This window comes from Metopolophium dirhodum, chromosome 1 (genome assembly GCF_019925205.1).
Source record: "Metopolophium dirhodum isolate CAU chromosome 1, ASM1992520v1, whole genome shotgun sequence".
In the NCBI taxonomy this organism is placed as follows: Eukaryota; Metazoa; Arthropoda; class Insecta; order Hemiptera; family Aphididae; genus Metopolophium; species Metopolophium dirhodum.
In genome coordinates, this window is record NC_083560.1 from 115,322,169 (window position 1) to 115,337,695 (window position 15,527).

General features: G+C 26.2%; 1 protein-coding gene across 1 annotated transcript; it reads right to left on the minus strand.

Moving 5' to 3' along the window:
* Nucleotides 1-6,165: 6,165 nt before the first annotated feature.
* Nucleotides 6,166-11,955, minus strand: LOC132952334 (cell division cycle-associated protein 7-like; the record flags this gene model as incomplete). The annotated part of the gene is made up of 6 exons (XM_061024620.1): nt 6,166-6,877; nt 6,949-7,075; nt 9,475-9,614; nt 9,687-9,897; nt 11,607-11,782; nt 11,863-11,955. Coding segments are annotated over 6 exons (1,191 nt in total), but the record flags the coding sequence as incomplete, so codon positions are not given.
* Between the last annotated feature and the right edge of the window lie 3,572 nt (nt 11,956-15,527).

Below are 15,527 nucleotides of genomic sequence, written 5' to 3' on the forward strand. Positions count from 1 at the left end.
TCTGAAACGTCATTTTACGTGGCCAAAACTGTACATCAGACATTTTAATTTTTATGTTTTTTTTTTTTTTAATAAAATCATTAACTACACATACTAGAGGATACTGATACAGAGTTATAACCTTTTAAGTCCAACTATGAGTATGCTTGAATAATAGAAAAGACTTAAAATATATATTATTTTCTATTTTATATCGTTCTAAAAATATTAAAACATTGATTTTTAGCCTTTTTGTATTTGTTAAAGAGTACCACTTAAAATTACGCAATCGTTTCATATGTAGAACAGTTGGAAATAATAGAGCATAATTTCGTAGCTATTCAAAAACGAACATTTGTGTTTGCGCTTGTGACCGATCTCGGCGTACAAGTACTATTTTTATAAAAAAAATTGAATTATCGCGAAAATCAGTTTTTTAAAAATTTGTCGACATTATCTTCGATATGGATAATTTGTCAGCCAATCTATTTCAATTATGTTACTTAAAAGTATAAACGTGATAACTGATAAGATATTACGATATAAATGTATAGGTAACTAGGTGAGTAAGTACCCGTATTAGTCAAAATGTGTACTATAATATTATGTAGGTACTATACTTATTAATAAACGCATAAACGTTTTGTTAGCCACACAAATCACGAGTTGTACGTACTTCTTGTATTAAAAGTTATAACATATACGTCATATACATAATATACATATTTGTATTAGGAATAATTATTTGTTTAATCGACTTTATTTTTCAACAAGGGAAAACAATTCAGAAGTAAGTAAGAACAAAATAATTAATATTTAGGTTTATATTTTAACCAAATTGGTATAGATATAAAATAAAATTTAATTATTTATTAAATATAGGAAAAAAAACCTATATAACAAATACGACGGAGTTGATTCCTGCATATACCGCCGACGAAGCTTAGGATTTTTTTATAGAAAATGATTTAAACAGCAGTATATAAAATATATTAGATTATCTACCAAAAACCTAAATGCTGATATTTATCCATCGTATGAATCAATTATAGACTCGAAAAAATGATGTTACGCAGACAATTGTTTGATACCTGACACAGGCTGTGAAATTAAATTATAAAATCTTCTTGAGCACACTTCAAAACGGATGTTTCTAATTGCTATACTGTCAAAATAGGTAAGTAACTAATATCTGTACCAAAGAAGTCAAATAACGCAAGTCCATTTATTGAAATGTTGAGTTATTTATAAAATTAAAATATGCTTTTTGAAGGTATTAAAACGTAAGACCTATATACAATAAATGCATAAATAGCAAGAAGTATACTAACTTAAGTCCTAAACTATGATTTCCTGTAAAATTTGCTTTTTGTGACTTGCGTTACTTGACTTCTGTGGCACAGATTTGTTTATAAAATTATAAAATATTTTACATAACTACAATATTACATGTACAATTTGATAATAAACATTTAATAATTAATAACTATCTGTCGTATTGAAAACTTAAAATTTTATCAAAGTAAATATAATACATTATTTTGTTAAAACTTAAAATACTGATTTTCGATTTACTGATAATCCAATTTATTTTATAAAAATAGTATTTGTATGTCGAGATCGTTAATTAGCGCAATGTTTGTTTTTGAATAACTAAGCAATTGTTGTATTGTTTCCATATATTCTACGTATGAAAAAATTGCGTAATTTTAAGTGACACTCTTATTAAGGGTCCGGTGCCAGGTTTTCAAATTTTCCACAATTCTATAAAATTTAAAAATTAAATTTTATATTTTAGTTGCTACCTCAATTATAAGACTTTTCCACTAATTTACTACCCGATACATATTTAGGGGATAAAATATATTTTTTATAGTATTTTGTATTATTCAAGGATACTTATTCATAGTTTATATTAAAAGTATTGAACTACATTTAATACTATAATTAAAAAATATATATACATAAACACAGTTTTTATAGTTATTTCATGTTCAAATTTGGACGTAATTAAATATTTGAACAGGAATAACAATTTAAAAAATATTATTCGTGGGTACATGAAACTTCTAAAGTATATTATTATAATATAATATACAAATCCTCACACATTATTACAATTATATGTTGAAGTATATTAAAAATACTTAAATACATAGGCAACATTGTTTTTATAAGCATTTAAAGTTCAAATTTTGAAAAAATGTATAGATTATTTGCAGTTTAAAATGTAAAAAATATTCAATTTTTAAAGCTAAGGATTTAAAATTTAAGGCAAGGTTTCACATAAGTAGTTAGTACTGTAACTAAAAAATATACATATAGGTATACCTACACCGTTTTTTTTAGTTATCATCAAATTTGAATGTGATTAATTATTTAAATGAGGAATAACGATTGTAGTTTTGTGTTATTATTTTAAAATATTATTCGTGGGTACTTGAAACTTCTAAAGTATATTATTATATACAAATAATATTAATTCAACTTGACGACTACCGTATTAATAACCTAACCTTTTTCAATCCATTAATGTATTATTGATTACATGGCAGTATTAGGTACACTACACATTGATTAATAAATATAATATTTACATACATAAAGAAAGGGGGAAAGTATAGGTAACTGACGTCCAGGGCCGTACTGGGCAGGCGGGATACCGGGAGTTTCCCGGTGGGCTGCTTGTTCTCGTAGGGACTTTTTTTTTTTTAGGTTTATCGGTTAAGGTTCATCCTGTTGACAGACATAGACGCATTTTCTAATGCGATTATATTAGAAAAATATTTAGAGTTATATAGATAATAGATAATAGATATGAAATAATGTATAAATTGTCAAAAATAGATGCTTGTGTGTTGTGTTATATTATTGTCATCATTAATCGGTAACCTCTACTTTAATACCTTATCATAACGCACGTCTGCACCGCCTAAAATGAGTGAGAATTATCATCATACAAACTCGCATCTATTGCGGTGCCGCAGTAGTGGCTGAACTAAGGTATAATAATGTGCACGGTGGACACAATTTCACAAAAGAGCTCAAATATTAACAAACTGCTTAATATGTATTAATGTGTATTCTGGAGTCTAAACATAAGTATTTTAAATAAAAATGATAACATTTCTTTGTACTTACCAACTTTTAATTTTTTAATTTTTAATAATAATATTAAGTGTTCAAATTCTCAAAATAATATACTATTATTACTATTATAATATTTAAATTATCTACGATTATTGGTTTTTGAATTGCAATAAAACAAGAAAATCATTCAACCAGCATTCGATTATTTACGGGTGGGTCAATATCCAATATTGTAAAATGTTGAACTTAAGGGTGTCCATGCCGGTCATTTATTAAGGAGTAAAATTTAGGCAATTCAATTGACATGTGGTATCGGCCCCACGCGGATCGTGCATGTGTGTGAGTATGTAAATCGATATTAGTGTGAGTGAGCTATAATTACACGCGCAGACAAAGATATTTATGCACAAGCATGCACAAGTCAGTAATTTTCATATCTATTTTGAGGAATTTCCTTAACTCTAAATATTTTTCTAATATAATCGCATTAGAAAATGCGTCTATGTCTGTCAACAGGATGAACCTTAACCGATAAACCTAAAAAAAAAAGTCCCTACGAGTACAAGCAGCCCACCGGGAAACTCCCGGTATCCCGCCTGCCCAGTACGGCCCTGGACGTCAGTTACCTATACTTTCCCCCTTTCTTTATGTATGTAAATATTATATTTATTAATCAATGTGTAGTGTACCTAATACTGCCATGTAATCAATAATACATTAATGGATTGAAAAAGGTATTTTATTTTAATTACATTTTCATATTTTCTATTGAGTTTGTTAACTTTATTTAACTTTATGCACAGAAAAAAGTGTAGGTACAAAGCATGTCGTATATTATATTGTAACTAATAACTTATAAATTATAACATAACCTATGCTTTGTTTATAATTTATAACTAACCTATAAATTCTCCAACAATCAGTGGTTTTTGTGGTTTTGTCTGCGGATAAGTGGGTGTCATTCTGCTGTACAGTAGGTCACTGTAATGGATGGTGTCAAAATTGAATTTAATGATATAAGGTCATTGTATACGATAACGATTCTGAACGGAAACGTTTGTCAGTCTAGGATATTTAATATTGTATATAATATACCGTGTTTATTTATACGGAAGTCGTCAAGTTGAATTAATATTAATTGTATATAATAATATACTTTAGAAGTTTCAAGTACCCACGAATAATAATTTAAAATAATAACACAAAACTACAATCGTTATTCCTCATTTAAATAATTAATCACATTCAAATTTGATGATAACTAAAAAAAACGGTGTAGGTATACCTATATGTATATTTTTTAGTTACAGTACTAACTACTTATGTGAAACTTTGCTTTAAATTTTAAGTCCTTAGCTTTAAAAATTGAATATTTTTTACATTTTAAACTGCATATAATCTATACATTTTTTCAAAATTTGAACTTTAAATGCTTATAAAAACAATTTTGTCTATGTATTTTTAATATTTTTCAACATATTATAATTGTAATACTGTGTGAGGAACCTTGTATTAAATTTTCAAGCTTTTTGACCTGCAAATAAAATTTTATTGATATTTATAAAAAAAAAAAAAAAATTAAAATATCTGTAAACAGTTCAATAGGACTTAAATTTTAAAATGTAATCATGTATAGAAAATGATAAAATAATCATGTAATGACAATTATCTGCGGTTATTCGTTAATCGTTTTTGAATTACAACAAAATAGTACATTTTAGAGATAACTATAGATTTTACAGTTTTTTTTTAATTTTATCATAATTTTTTGGCGTGTTTTAATAGTTTTATTTAGAGTAACTTATTTGAAAACAATTGATCGAAAATGTGTTTATTTTATAATATTTATGAGGTATATTTTAGCATATTTTTAATAAAACAAATCCATATTTTATTGCATATAAATCCTAGCCTTACTTATAAGAAACCTTGTATGTAATTTTCAAATCTTAGATATATAAATTTAAAACTCAAAATAAATTTGCAAATTTTGGTGATTTTTTTATAGTTATTTTAAAACAAGATTCCACGTAAGTAGGTAATACTGTATTAATATTATAAATATATATAGGTATGCACAGTTTTTTTTTAGTTATTATCAAATTAAGCTTTATATTATGATAAGATCATATTTTATTCAATATACAATTCCAACAATATACTTACTACTTTTCATGAAAAAGCTTCATCAACACATATATGTACCTATTTAAAAAAATTGTGTGAGCAAATATAAATTACATTTAAATTGTTTGTAAAAATTTGATATTATTTTTTATGAAACACATTTAACATGTTACCGAATTAACAAATGTGTAAAAAAAGGAATACATCATTATAGGTACATAAAATGTATCATTTTCATGGACCTCCATTAATTTGTATAATATACCCATGTATCCCAATGCACAATGAACATGATACTAGATTAAAATGTTATTTCTTGTAACAGGTAATTAATTAATAATTTACCTAATTTTTTATTGTATAATTCTATATAAATACCAATTAAGTAGGTATGTAGGTATGATAATTATTTTTAAGTATTTGCAAAATAATCAATTTTTAAAGTTTTAATTCCTACGTTGCATTGTTTTTAAGTTAGCAAATTTTAAGTTTCTCAACAAATGTTTAAAACACATATTATATCCCCGTTGTGTCCATCCGTTCTATAGTTACCAGTAAATATAATTTATGAATAATTATAGACGTATAGATTATAAGAGGGCAACAATTTAGAAAAAACATTTTTTTCTTATATTTTAATGCAATTTTAAATTAAGATTTAAGACTTATTGCCAATAAAATGATGCGATTCAACAAATGTTTATAGTGTTGTCAAAATGTACAAATTAAAAATAAAATATATGGCAATAGGCAAATTAAACAAATTAAATACATTTGGAATTAATAGTAAAATAAAAATTAGTTTGGTACATTGTATGAAAATTACATTAATCGCCAATTAATTGTAGCACACCAAAAAAGCTAAAATAAATCTTAATAATTAATAATTATTTTAAATAAATAAAATTTACTCTTTCTTAAAAAATAATAGTTTCATCAGTTTATACTCGTAAATAAATAATAACTCAATTGAACACCCAGTTTTCTTTGTTGTACTATTAATAATTAATCATAAATGAAGGATATGGACTTAACAATTAACATTAATTAAGTCTAAATATGGCAATACACAAGATAACTAAAAAAAAATTAATGAATAATAAATAGTGTTGAAAATAAACAAAAATTAAATTAATAATACTGTTGCAATAAATACTTTTTAATTAAATAAGATAAATATTATTTCGTATTTTTGTTTCATTATCCTCTGTTTTTAATGTTTCAATGTCTTAGCTGTTTAATCTTCTGATAATAGTTGCTTATAAAGTTTGTCAATAATCATTTCATGTGTATCTTTAATCTCAGTTTCACGTTCATCTTCGTGATTGCCCGAGTTGCATTGCTCACTACTGTCAATGCATTTAACTTCATCTGACACACTGTCATTGTCATCTTGATTTTCAAGATTGTTTTGTTCATTGCTATAGCAAACTTCAGTAACATTATTTTTATCTGCTTCATTCCGGTTATTTTCTGCTTCATTCTGGTTATTATCTTCATCATCAAATTCAAAGTCCGCCACATCTGGACCCTCCCCCTCAATACTGCTTAACATATGTCGAACGGACTCATATCCTCCTGCCACAGCTTGTTGTGCTAATTGGCCAGTTGGAGCCATTCCTTTTCTGCGTCTGCAAATGCTACAGTTACAATATCCACGACAAGGTGGACAGGCCCATTTCTTAAAATAAAAAAAGTACAAAACATGAATAAGTATTTTAAAATTATGACTAATGATGACTTATAATTTACCGGATTAACTAAAACGTTTGCAACATTTTCGCCATATCTTCTTCCCAAACAAAATCCACAAAAATTTCCCCTCACACCACTACATCCCTTGTACCGACAATAAGATTTTTGGTCTGCAGTTTTTTGTCTAAACACAAAATATTATTTTATTTTATTTCAAATTATCAACTGATGAAATATAATTAAATATAGTATGTCATTCACATATATTTTAATTTGTATAATTAAAAAAAGCTCCAAATTTCAATATAATAGTAACATTGAGAGTAATTGATATAATCAAATACTATATAAGATTATACCTAGTATTTTTAAGATTAATAATAATCAGGGCTAGGATTTATATGCAAAAGCATGTTTTTTTTGCGACTTCTGATTATTGATTTTGTCAGTAATGTCCACGAATCACCTCATGATGAGATAAATGGCGGTATTTTTATTTTGCATGTTTTTGCATATTTTGGATGAAATGCATATTATTGCATATATTGAATAAAATGAATATTATTGTACATTTCGATTATAAGAATGCGAAAAATAAATGTTTTATAGTAAATTTCATAATACTTGGTTTTTTTGTCAAACATAAATTTTATTTTTATAAATACAATCCTATGGTATAATAGGTATGCAATAAAAGATTAAATAATTTGATAATAATTTTTGAAAATTTGAAAAAATATGTGATCGTAGCATGTAACACTCGTAGTGAATGTGAATTATAAAATTTATTTCTAAATTATTTTTTTTCTCAATTATATTATATTATATTAAGGCGCCCGATGCCGATGCCATTTTGTCCTCAAAAATATATTCTGCGGGAATAATGATACCACCTTATAGAATCAACCAAATTTCATAATTTTCTATTTAATTGCTAGAGAGAAATATTCTACAGCCCGCATCGATCTCTGTTTTTCAATATTTCATTCTCAAACTTTATAATATGTCTAAAAAAATACAAGATAAAAAGCATTTTTTTACAAATTTTTTAATACAATTATTTGAAATAAAATACAAAATCAGAGATCGATATGGGCTGTAGAAAGTCTTCTTCTTTCAGATAAAAAAAAAGTCATCAGAATCCGACTATTCTACAAAGCTTGAGCGTTATTCCTGTAAAGTCATTTTTTCGATATAATACACCCTATCAACCCCCCCCCCCCCCCTAAATAGATATCAGGTAGTAGATTAGTGTAAAAGTCTTATAATTGAAGTGGCAACTAAAATAAAAAATTTAATTTTCAAATTTTATAGAATTGTGAAAAATTTGAAAAACTGGCAACGTGACCCTTAAGATGAACAGCATCACTGATGTATTTCAACAATAAAATATTTTTTTTGTAACTATATTTTTGTGTTTATCTTATAAAAATTTAAATGCATATTTTTGCATATTTTGGTAAATAAAATGCATATTTTACCGTTTTTCATTGCATACAAATCCTAGCCCTGATAATAATTAATAAATAATATAATCTTATAAATTAAAGATACATATGAATACTGTAAAGAGATATATAATTTTTTATTAATTCAAACACATTTGTTTAATAGAAAAAGTTGAAATTATGCAATGTGTTATTTATAAAAATGTGTAACAAATTATCTGTCCTTTAAAAATAACAGTTATACATAATTAGAGAGCTGATTTTTTAGGTTTTTACATATTATATTTAATGACTTTTAGCAGCTCAACAAAGGTGAACAATCTGAACGACATATATTACAAATTTGTAGGAAAAATTTATTTTGCATATTAAAAAGTATACTTGGAGATTAGAGAAAATTCAGCCTGAATTTCATATTTAAGAATAAAATAAACTATTGTTCATAAAAATAATATTTATTAAATTCTCAAGTTGTAACCATTCCGCCGTGGGAAAAATGTTTTGTTGTAGTTAAAAAAAATTAAATAATAGGAATCTATAAATAATTTTAAATAATTTTCCAAAGAAAAGGTAATTCCAATTATTATTTTTATTAAATTATATGCAATTAGTGTATGGTAAATTTAAATATTAAAAAAGTATAAAGTTTAATTAAACACAAATATATTCTTATAAATAATTTATAAGATTATACATAATATGTTTCTTATTGTGAAACATGTATAGATTTTTAAGATAAAATTTTAAAGTTTTTTTTAGCGCATATTATAATAATCCTATTTTAGATTTTTAAGAACTTAAAAATCCACTCTTTATTAATAATACATTTATTATACACATATTATGAAACAATAAAACTATAATATTTTACTCTATTATTATTAAGATGGCGATTTCAGTGCCTAAAAAAAAAATTATAAACATGCAACTATAAATCGTATTAAAATAATTGTATTGTCTAAAATATAATATCTTCTTGTACCTAGTGCTAAATTATAAATTACCAGTAAAAAAAATATTATATTGCATAAAAATTCCAAATTTATTCATTATATTCATTTAGTCCATTATAATAATTATATAACTTGTGTACTTTAAATAATTACTTAAATAATTTTTTTGTAAACAGATTTACCTGCATTGGTGACAAGTTGTACCAGATTGACTATATACTTTTCCTGATGAAGAGTATGAAATATTTTCTATCATTTCTTGTGTTACTTGAGAAACAGCCAAACGAGGTGTATATACTTTACGCTTTCTTTTTGATCCAGGCTATATAATATGATTCAATATAAGTTAAATACAAACCAGTAAATAAAATTGTATTTTATAATTGATACATACTGTAGATGACTCATAGTCAGATTCATATTCTTCATCACCATCATGAATAAAATCGCTATCAGCAAGTGAGTTATAGTACATTTCGTCTGATTTTTGATATTCACTTGATTTAAACCAACGAAATTTGATTTTTAATGATCCATTTTTGAGTTTTTTTTTGTCATTCTTGTCATTTTCATCATCACTTTGTTCATTATAATTTGTTGATTGCCTATATATAATATACACACACACAGGTACATATACCTATATTATTATGAGCAAATTAAGTAATAAAAATTAATATATATTTTTAAGTATGGTAAAAATGAATAGTTTGAACAATTTAATTACTAGCAAAACTCGTATGCTTGTATTTATCTATCATATAGAGTAAATTTTATAAGACAGTAGTTATTAGGCTACAAATAAATATAATTAATATGTATAAATTAAGCAAGCATATTATTATACATTTATGTTCTAATTATATAGATTATTATTTGATTTTTTTGTTGATTCATTAATATTCTATTATAGATATTATTAGGAAGTTGCAAGAATCAATTTTTTTTTTATCAAACCAAAATTATTTTACTTTTAATACTTATAGAAACCTACTCATATGATTATGAATTAAGTTAGGTACGTGACTTAAATTAATAAATGTAAACAGAGGTATAAATAGTAATCTTTAGAACAAGAAATATATTTAGTATAAACATAGAAGTAGTACAAAGTAAAGTGTGGATACATTTTGTTGGAAAAAAGAAAATCTGGAGAATTTAGATGTAAGGTAAGAAAATATATGTATAATATTTATAAAATATATATACTTAGTCTTAGTTTTGAATTCCTTACAACACATTTGTTAAAACTATATTAATTAACTACTAATAAAATCAAATCAATACATTAATTGTTTTAGGCTGATACCGAAAAAAATATATATAATATAATAATATATTATTCTAAAAGAAGAATGATGACAGTTCCTTAAACACAACACGTCAATTTAGTTGATGTTTTCTGGGATGAAGCAAACAGTAAACACAGCCATGAAAATAAGTACAGTAGAACTTCAGATATAGCTGTCCAAAGTAAACGCCTCATGTTTTAATAATAATATATAAAGATAACATATTAAAATACATGACAATGATGATCATCAGCAATACAGTAAGTAAATTTTAGTTTAATAAATTGTTATTAATCAGTATGTACAAATGTTAAGCACCTAAAAATTGTTTAGTATGTAGGAAGCATATGTATGAGTACCTATTTAATTTTGATGTATTAAACTATTTAAGAAATGTATTTACTATATTAGCTAAAATTATACTTTTTTAAAATTAGAACTTATAAAACACATTATACATTATGCAGCAATATAATTTTAAAAAAATTAGATGAAATATTCTATATCTAAAAAGAAAACCTTAGAAATAAAACTTTTTTTGTTATCCAGGTTCTCCTAAGACAGGGTGTCGTATGAGGATGCGCAAAAGAACTGATTTTCTTGGTCTACAGAGGTACCTTTCTGTAATTCTTAAATTGTATGTTCACAATAATGATATATCACTACAAGTACAAATCCACGCTACAATAATAATACATTACTGATTATGGATTAGGTAATTAAGAAAAATATGTTAAAAGCCTCATTAGTTAAAAGTAGTACTTGATTTAGAACATGGTGTAGGTATACACAATTATAATAATAGACTTGTAAATATAAATAGGAGACTCTACTTAAAAAAAACCGTATACATCACTGGTTTTCTTCCTATTAATAAATGTTGTTAAATATTTATATTTTTCTAATATGTTCAAATTTGATACATAAATCACCATACAGCATAAACAATTCAGAGTAATCAGATTTTTTCATATTTAATAATGTGGGTAGATATTAACACTGGTAATTAAATAACGTATTACCTTTTTTCTTGAATAATACGTGATGAACGTCTGACAAAATTGACACGATGAGATGTTTTTTCATCGGTTTCAGAATTGAGTTTGCTCTTGTTGCTCTTAGCGCGTTGTTTGGCACTAATGTTAGAGTTTTTCAACTGATTAGCTGACTGCTGTAAGATGTCCAATGGGTCGGCTAACTGTTGGAAAAAAAACTGTTTAACACCAATAGTAGGTAAATAGTTGATATGTATTTGACGGACAGTTCCGATAAACACACCTGAAGTTCTATCTCTGCAATGTTCTTAAGTCTTTGGCGTTCGTATTCACTCAACTTTTCGATATCCTTTTCAGACCTCTTTACTGTTGGAAAAAAACATGTTGAATGTCGATACGATTATATTCAACAATATTATAATAATTCGTTGCTGAGCCCGTTGGTGATGGCGATTGGCGAAACGGTACCGTACGGAAAACTCAACGTATCCGACACTCTTATATTATTAAATTATGGCAAGTCAGTGCTTTTGATCAAAACCATGTGCTTTGGTCTGGCCGATCGAAATAATCTATTGCGTTGGGCACAAAAAGAAAATGTGAAGAGACGGTGAGTATGAGAACGCTGTCTAACGACTAAACTCAACGACGCCGACGAAAAATCAAAAATTAAAAAAACACTGAAGAGTTTTTACCGACGGGCGACGTCTAAGCATTCCCGACTGGTTTTTGACGAGAAAACGAAAATGCGTATTAGCGTTACGTTTAGCCGACTATGTTAAGCTGGCTGTCGGAGGCGACCGATGACGGCGATTCGGCGGTTATGTTTTTTTGGCGCCAAATAGCGCGAGATAAAGGCTAGCCTCTATACCACTTCCCCCCTTCATCGTTCAAATAAATAACGACGGCCCGGACTATCGAACGCGGTTCTACGCTACTATTGTTCTGTGACGCTACCAGCCTGCTATCGATAGTGGAGGTGCCCGCCCGATATACCGAACGGCAACTCGAATCACGGACTAGATAATATTATTATACAATATAAGATATAGATATAGGTAACCTATATTATATCTTTGTGACTCGAATACACAAATGTATTATCATGAATTATCTATTTTATTATTACAAGCTGGCAATAGCGAATGCTGACTCCGATGTATGCTCATCATGCATGTTCATTCATCATAATGCATTATAGTTCTATTTAATTTATAAATAAGACTTTAATCATTTTAATTAAGATTTGACTAACTCTTTTAAGTAAAATAAGTTACGTTCACATTTTTTTTTATTTATAAATAAAGTAAATTCTTCTTTCGACGAACTTTTCTGTTACTTTAGAGTAAAATTCAAGACTTATTTTTAAATCTTCTAAAACTTTTGACCTAGAGTAGGTAGACCTACAACATGTTTTTATTCTTTTGTTTCTATTCTGAAAATGTTCTTTCCGCTTATGCTGTTGTATACTTGGAATAATTGCAATTAATTTAGCTGATTTATATACTTTTTTCAGACCTAAGTCTAATTTATTTAAATTCATGTACCAGGACAGGTACCTATTTGATTATTTCAAAAATTGGTTTATCTTTAAATTCTACTGAACTGTACAGAACATGTAACTAATTTTTTAACAGGCAAATATCAAGAAAACTTCCGTATTGCTTCTCTAAACACATAAGTTCAGTAACAGGAAATACTTTATTATGTTTTTGATACAGCTCAGAATTATGTAATGAAAAAAAACTCCGACTTTCCATTGATTCAAATCTACTCTTTATTTGATTCAAAATATTATCTAGCATTTCACTCAATATACGTCTATAATGTAAGTTATATAGTACTAAACACTACACAATCTTAAAAAATAGCACAACAAATAACAAAACAAAACGAAGAACAATAATATTGTCATATTATATTCGTACACGTAAATTAAATTACAAAATTCATTGATGAAGCGCTACTGCGCTACAGACTGAGCATGGCTTGGGTGGTTAGTACCGCGGCTAAAGGTCTCGGAACAACTGGTATTTCACAGCGATAATGAGCGTCGTATAGTTTGCGCACACAGCTATCGCATGCTCTGTCAGTAAATGTTACGATAAAGATAAACACAGATAAGAAAGAGATGACATTTTTGCCATACATTATGATTTTTTTTAAATACGTAATATTATATTATCGATGACAAAATAATTTTAGATTCTGAGCAAAGCGATGAATGTATTGATTTTACAATAATAAGTGTTTTTTAAAAATTTTTTTTTGTGTCTGTCATCACCTTTTAGGACAGTAAAAGTGCTTGGATTTTCTTCAACAGTAACTTTTCTGATAGGAAAGTGAATCTAGTTGGTACTTTGGGGGGTCAAAAGTAAAAATTTCCCAGTAGTTTTCAAAAGCGATATGAAAAACATAAGGAAAATTAAGGAAAAACGGGAATTTTTACGCAAAATCTGTTTTTGAGAAAATCGATTTTGGTTTTTGATGTAACTCTAAAACAAATGGCCGTAGGTACTAGGTAGGTACATGCAATTTTGACTGAATGTTTATATTAGCATTTTCTATACACCACAACATTTTCCAAATATTTTGACTTATTTTGAGCTGTTTACGGACATTTTCAGTTTCCATTTTTTTTAGTTTTTTTTCTATAAATATCAATAAAATTTTATTTGTTGGGTAATAAAGCTTGAAAATTTAATACAAGGCTCCTACTATATTGTTACAATGACATTTGAAAAACATTAAAAATCTTTAGTGACAGTTTTTATTTATAAACATTTAAAGTTCAAATATTGACAAAATACGAAAAAATCCAATTTTTTTTTTTTATTAAATTTGTTAGGTCAAATAGCTTCATAATTTAACACAAGACTCCTAATATATCCTAATATATTTTTACATTAGTAGTTAAAAAGTATTAAAAATACATTGTCACAATTTTTTTTTAAGCATTTAAAGTTTGAGTTTCGACAATATACATACAAATCACGAAAATGTGGAAATTATTTTGAGTTGAGATTTCATAAAAATTTTACTTTTTCAATCTAAGATTTGAAAATTTAATACAAAATTATCCATAAGTTTGTCTACCTTTATCAAAAAAAAAATGTCTTCAAGAAAGTCAAATTAAATTTTTATGAGCGTTTCAAATTCATATTTTTACAACATTTGATATTCACTCGATTTCTCGTATAACGATTTTCTTATTTTCTTATTTTTACCTACGAAAACATTTTTATTAACATTAATAAAAAAAAAACAAAAAAAAATAGAAAATTAAAATGTCAGCAAACAACTAGAAATGAGTCAAAATATTCTTGAATAGAAAATTATGAAATAAACATATGGTGTAAATTTCAAGTGTCTACGGTAATTCGTTTTTGAATTATGTACAACAAAATAAGAAAATTGGCATTTGGCACATGAGAAATCGTGAGAAACCGAGTGAATATCCAATATTGTAAAAATTTGAGCTTCAAACGCTCATAAATTTAGTTTGACTTCCCGGTAGAGATTTTTTTATTGTAAAAGTAGACAAACTTATAAGGATCTTAGATTAAAGCTAAGATTTAAAAAGAACATTTTTTATGAATTTCTAACTCAAAATAATTTCCACATTTTCGTGATTTGTATGTATATTGTCGAAACTCAAACTTTAAATGCTTAAAAAAAAAATTGTGACAATGTATTTTTAATACTTTTTAACTACTAATGTAAAAATATATTAGGATATATTAGGAGTCTTGTGTTAAATTATGAAGCTATTTGACCTAACAAATTTAATAAAAAAAAAAAATTGGAAACTTAAAATGTCCTTAAACAGCTCCAAAAAAGTCAAAATATGTATAAATTGTATGGTGTATAGAAAATGTTAATAATGAATGTTTAATTTAGTGAAAATGTCATGTATATACGGTAATTTGATTTAGAGTTACACTAAAA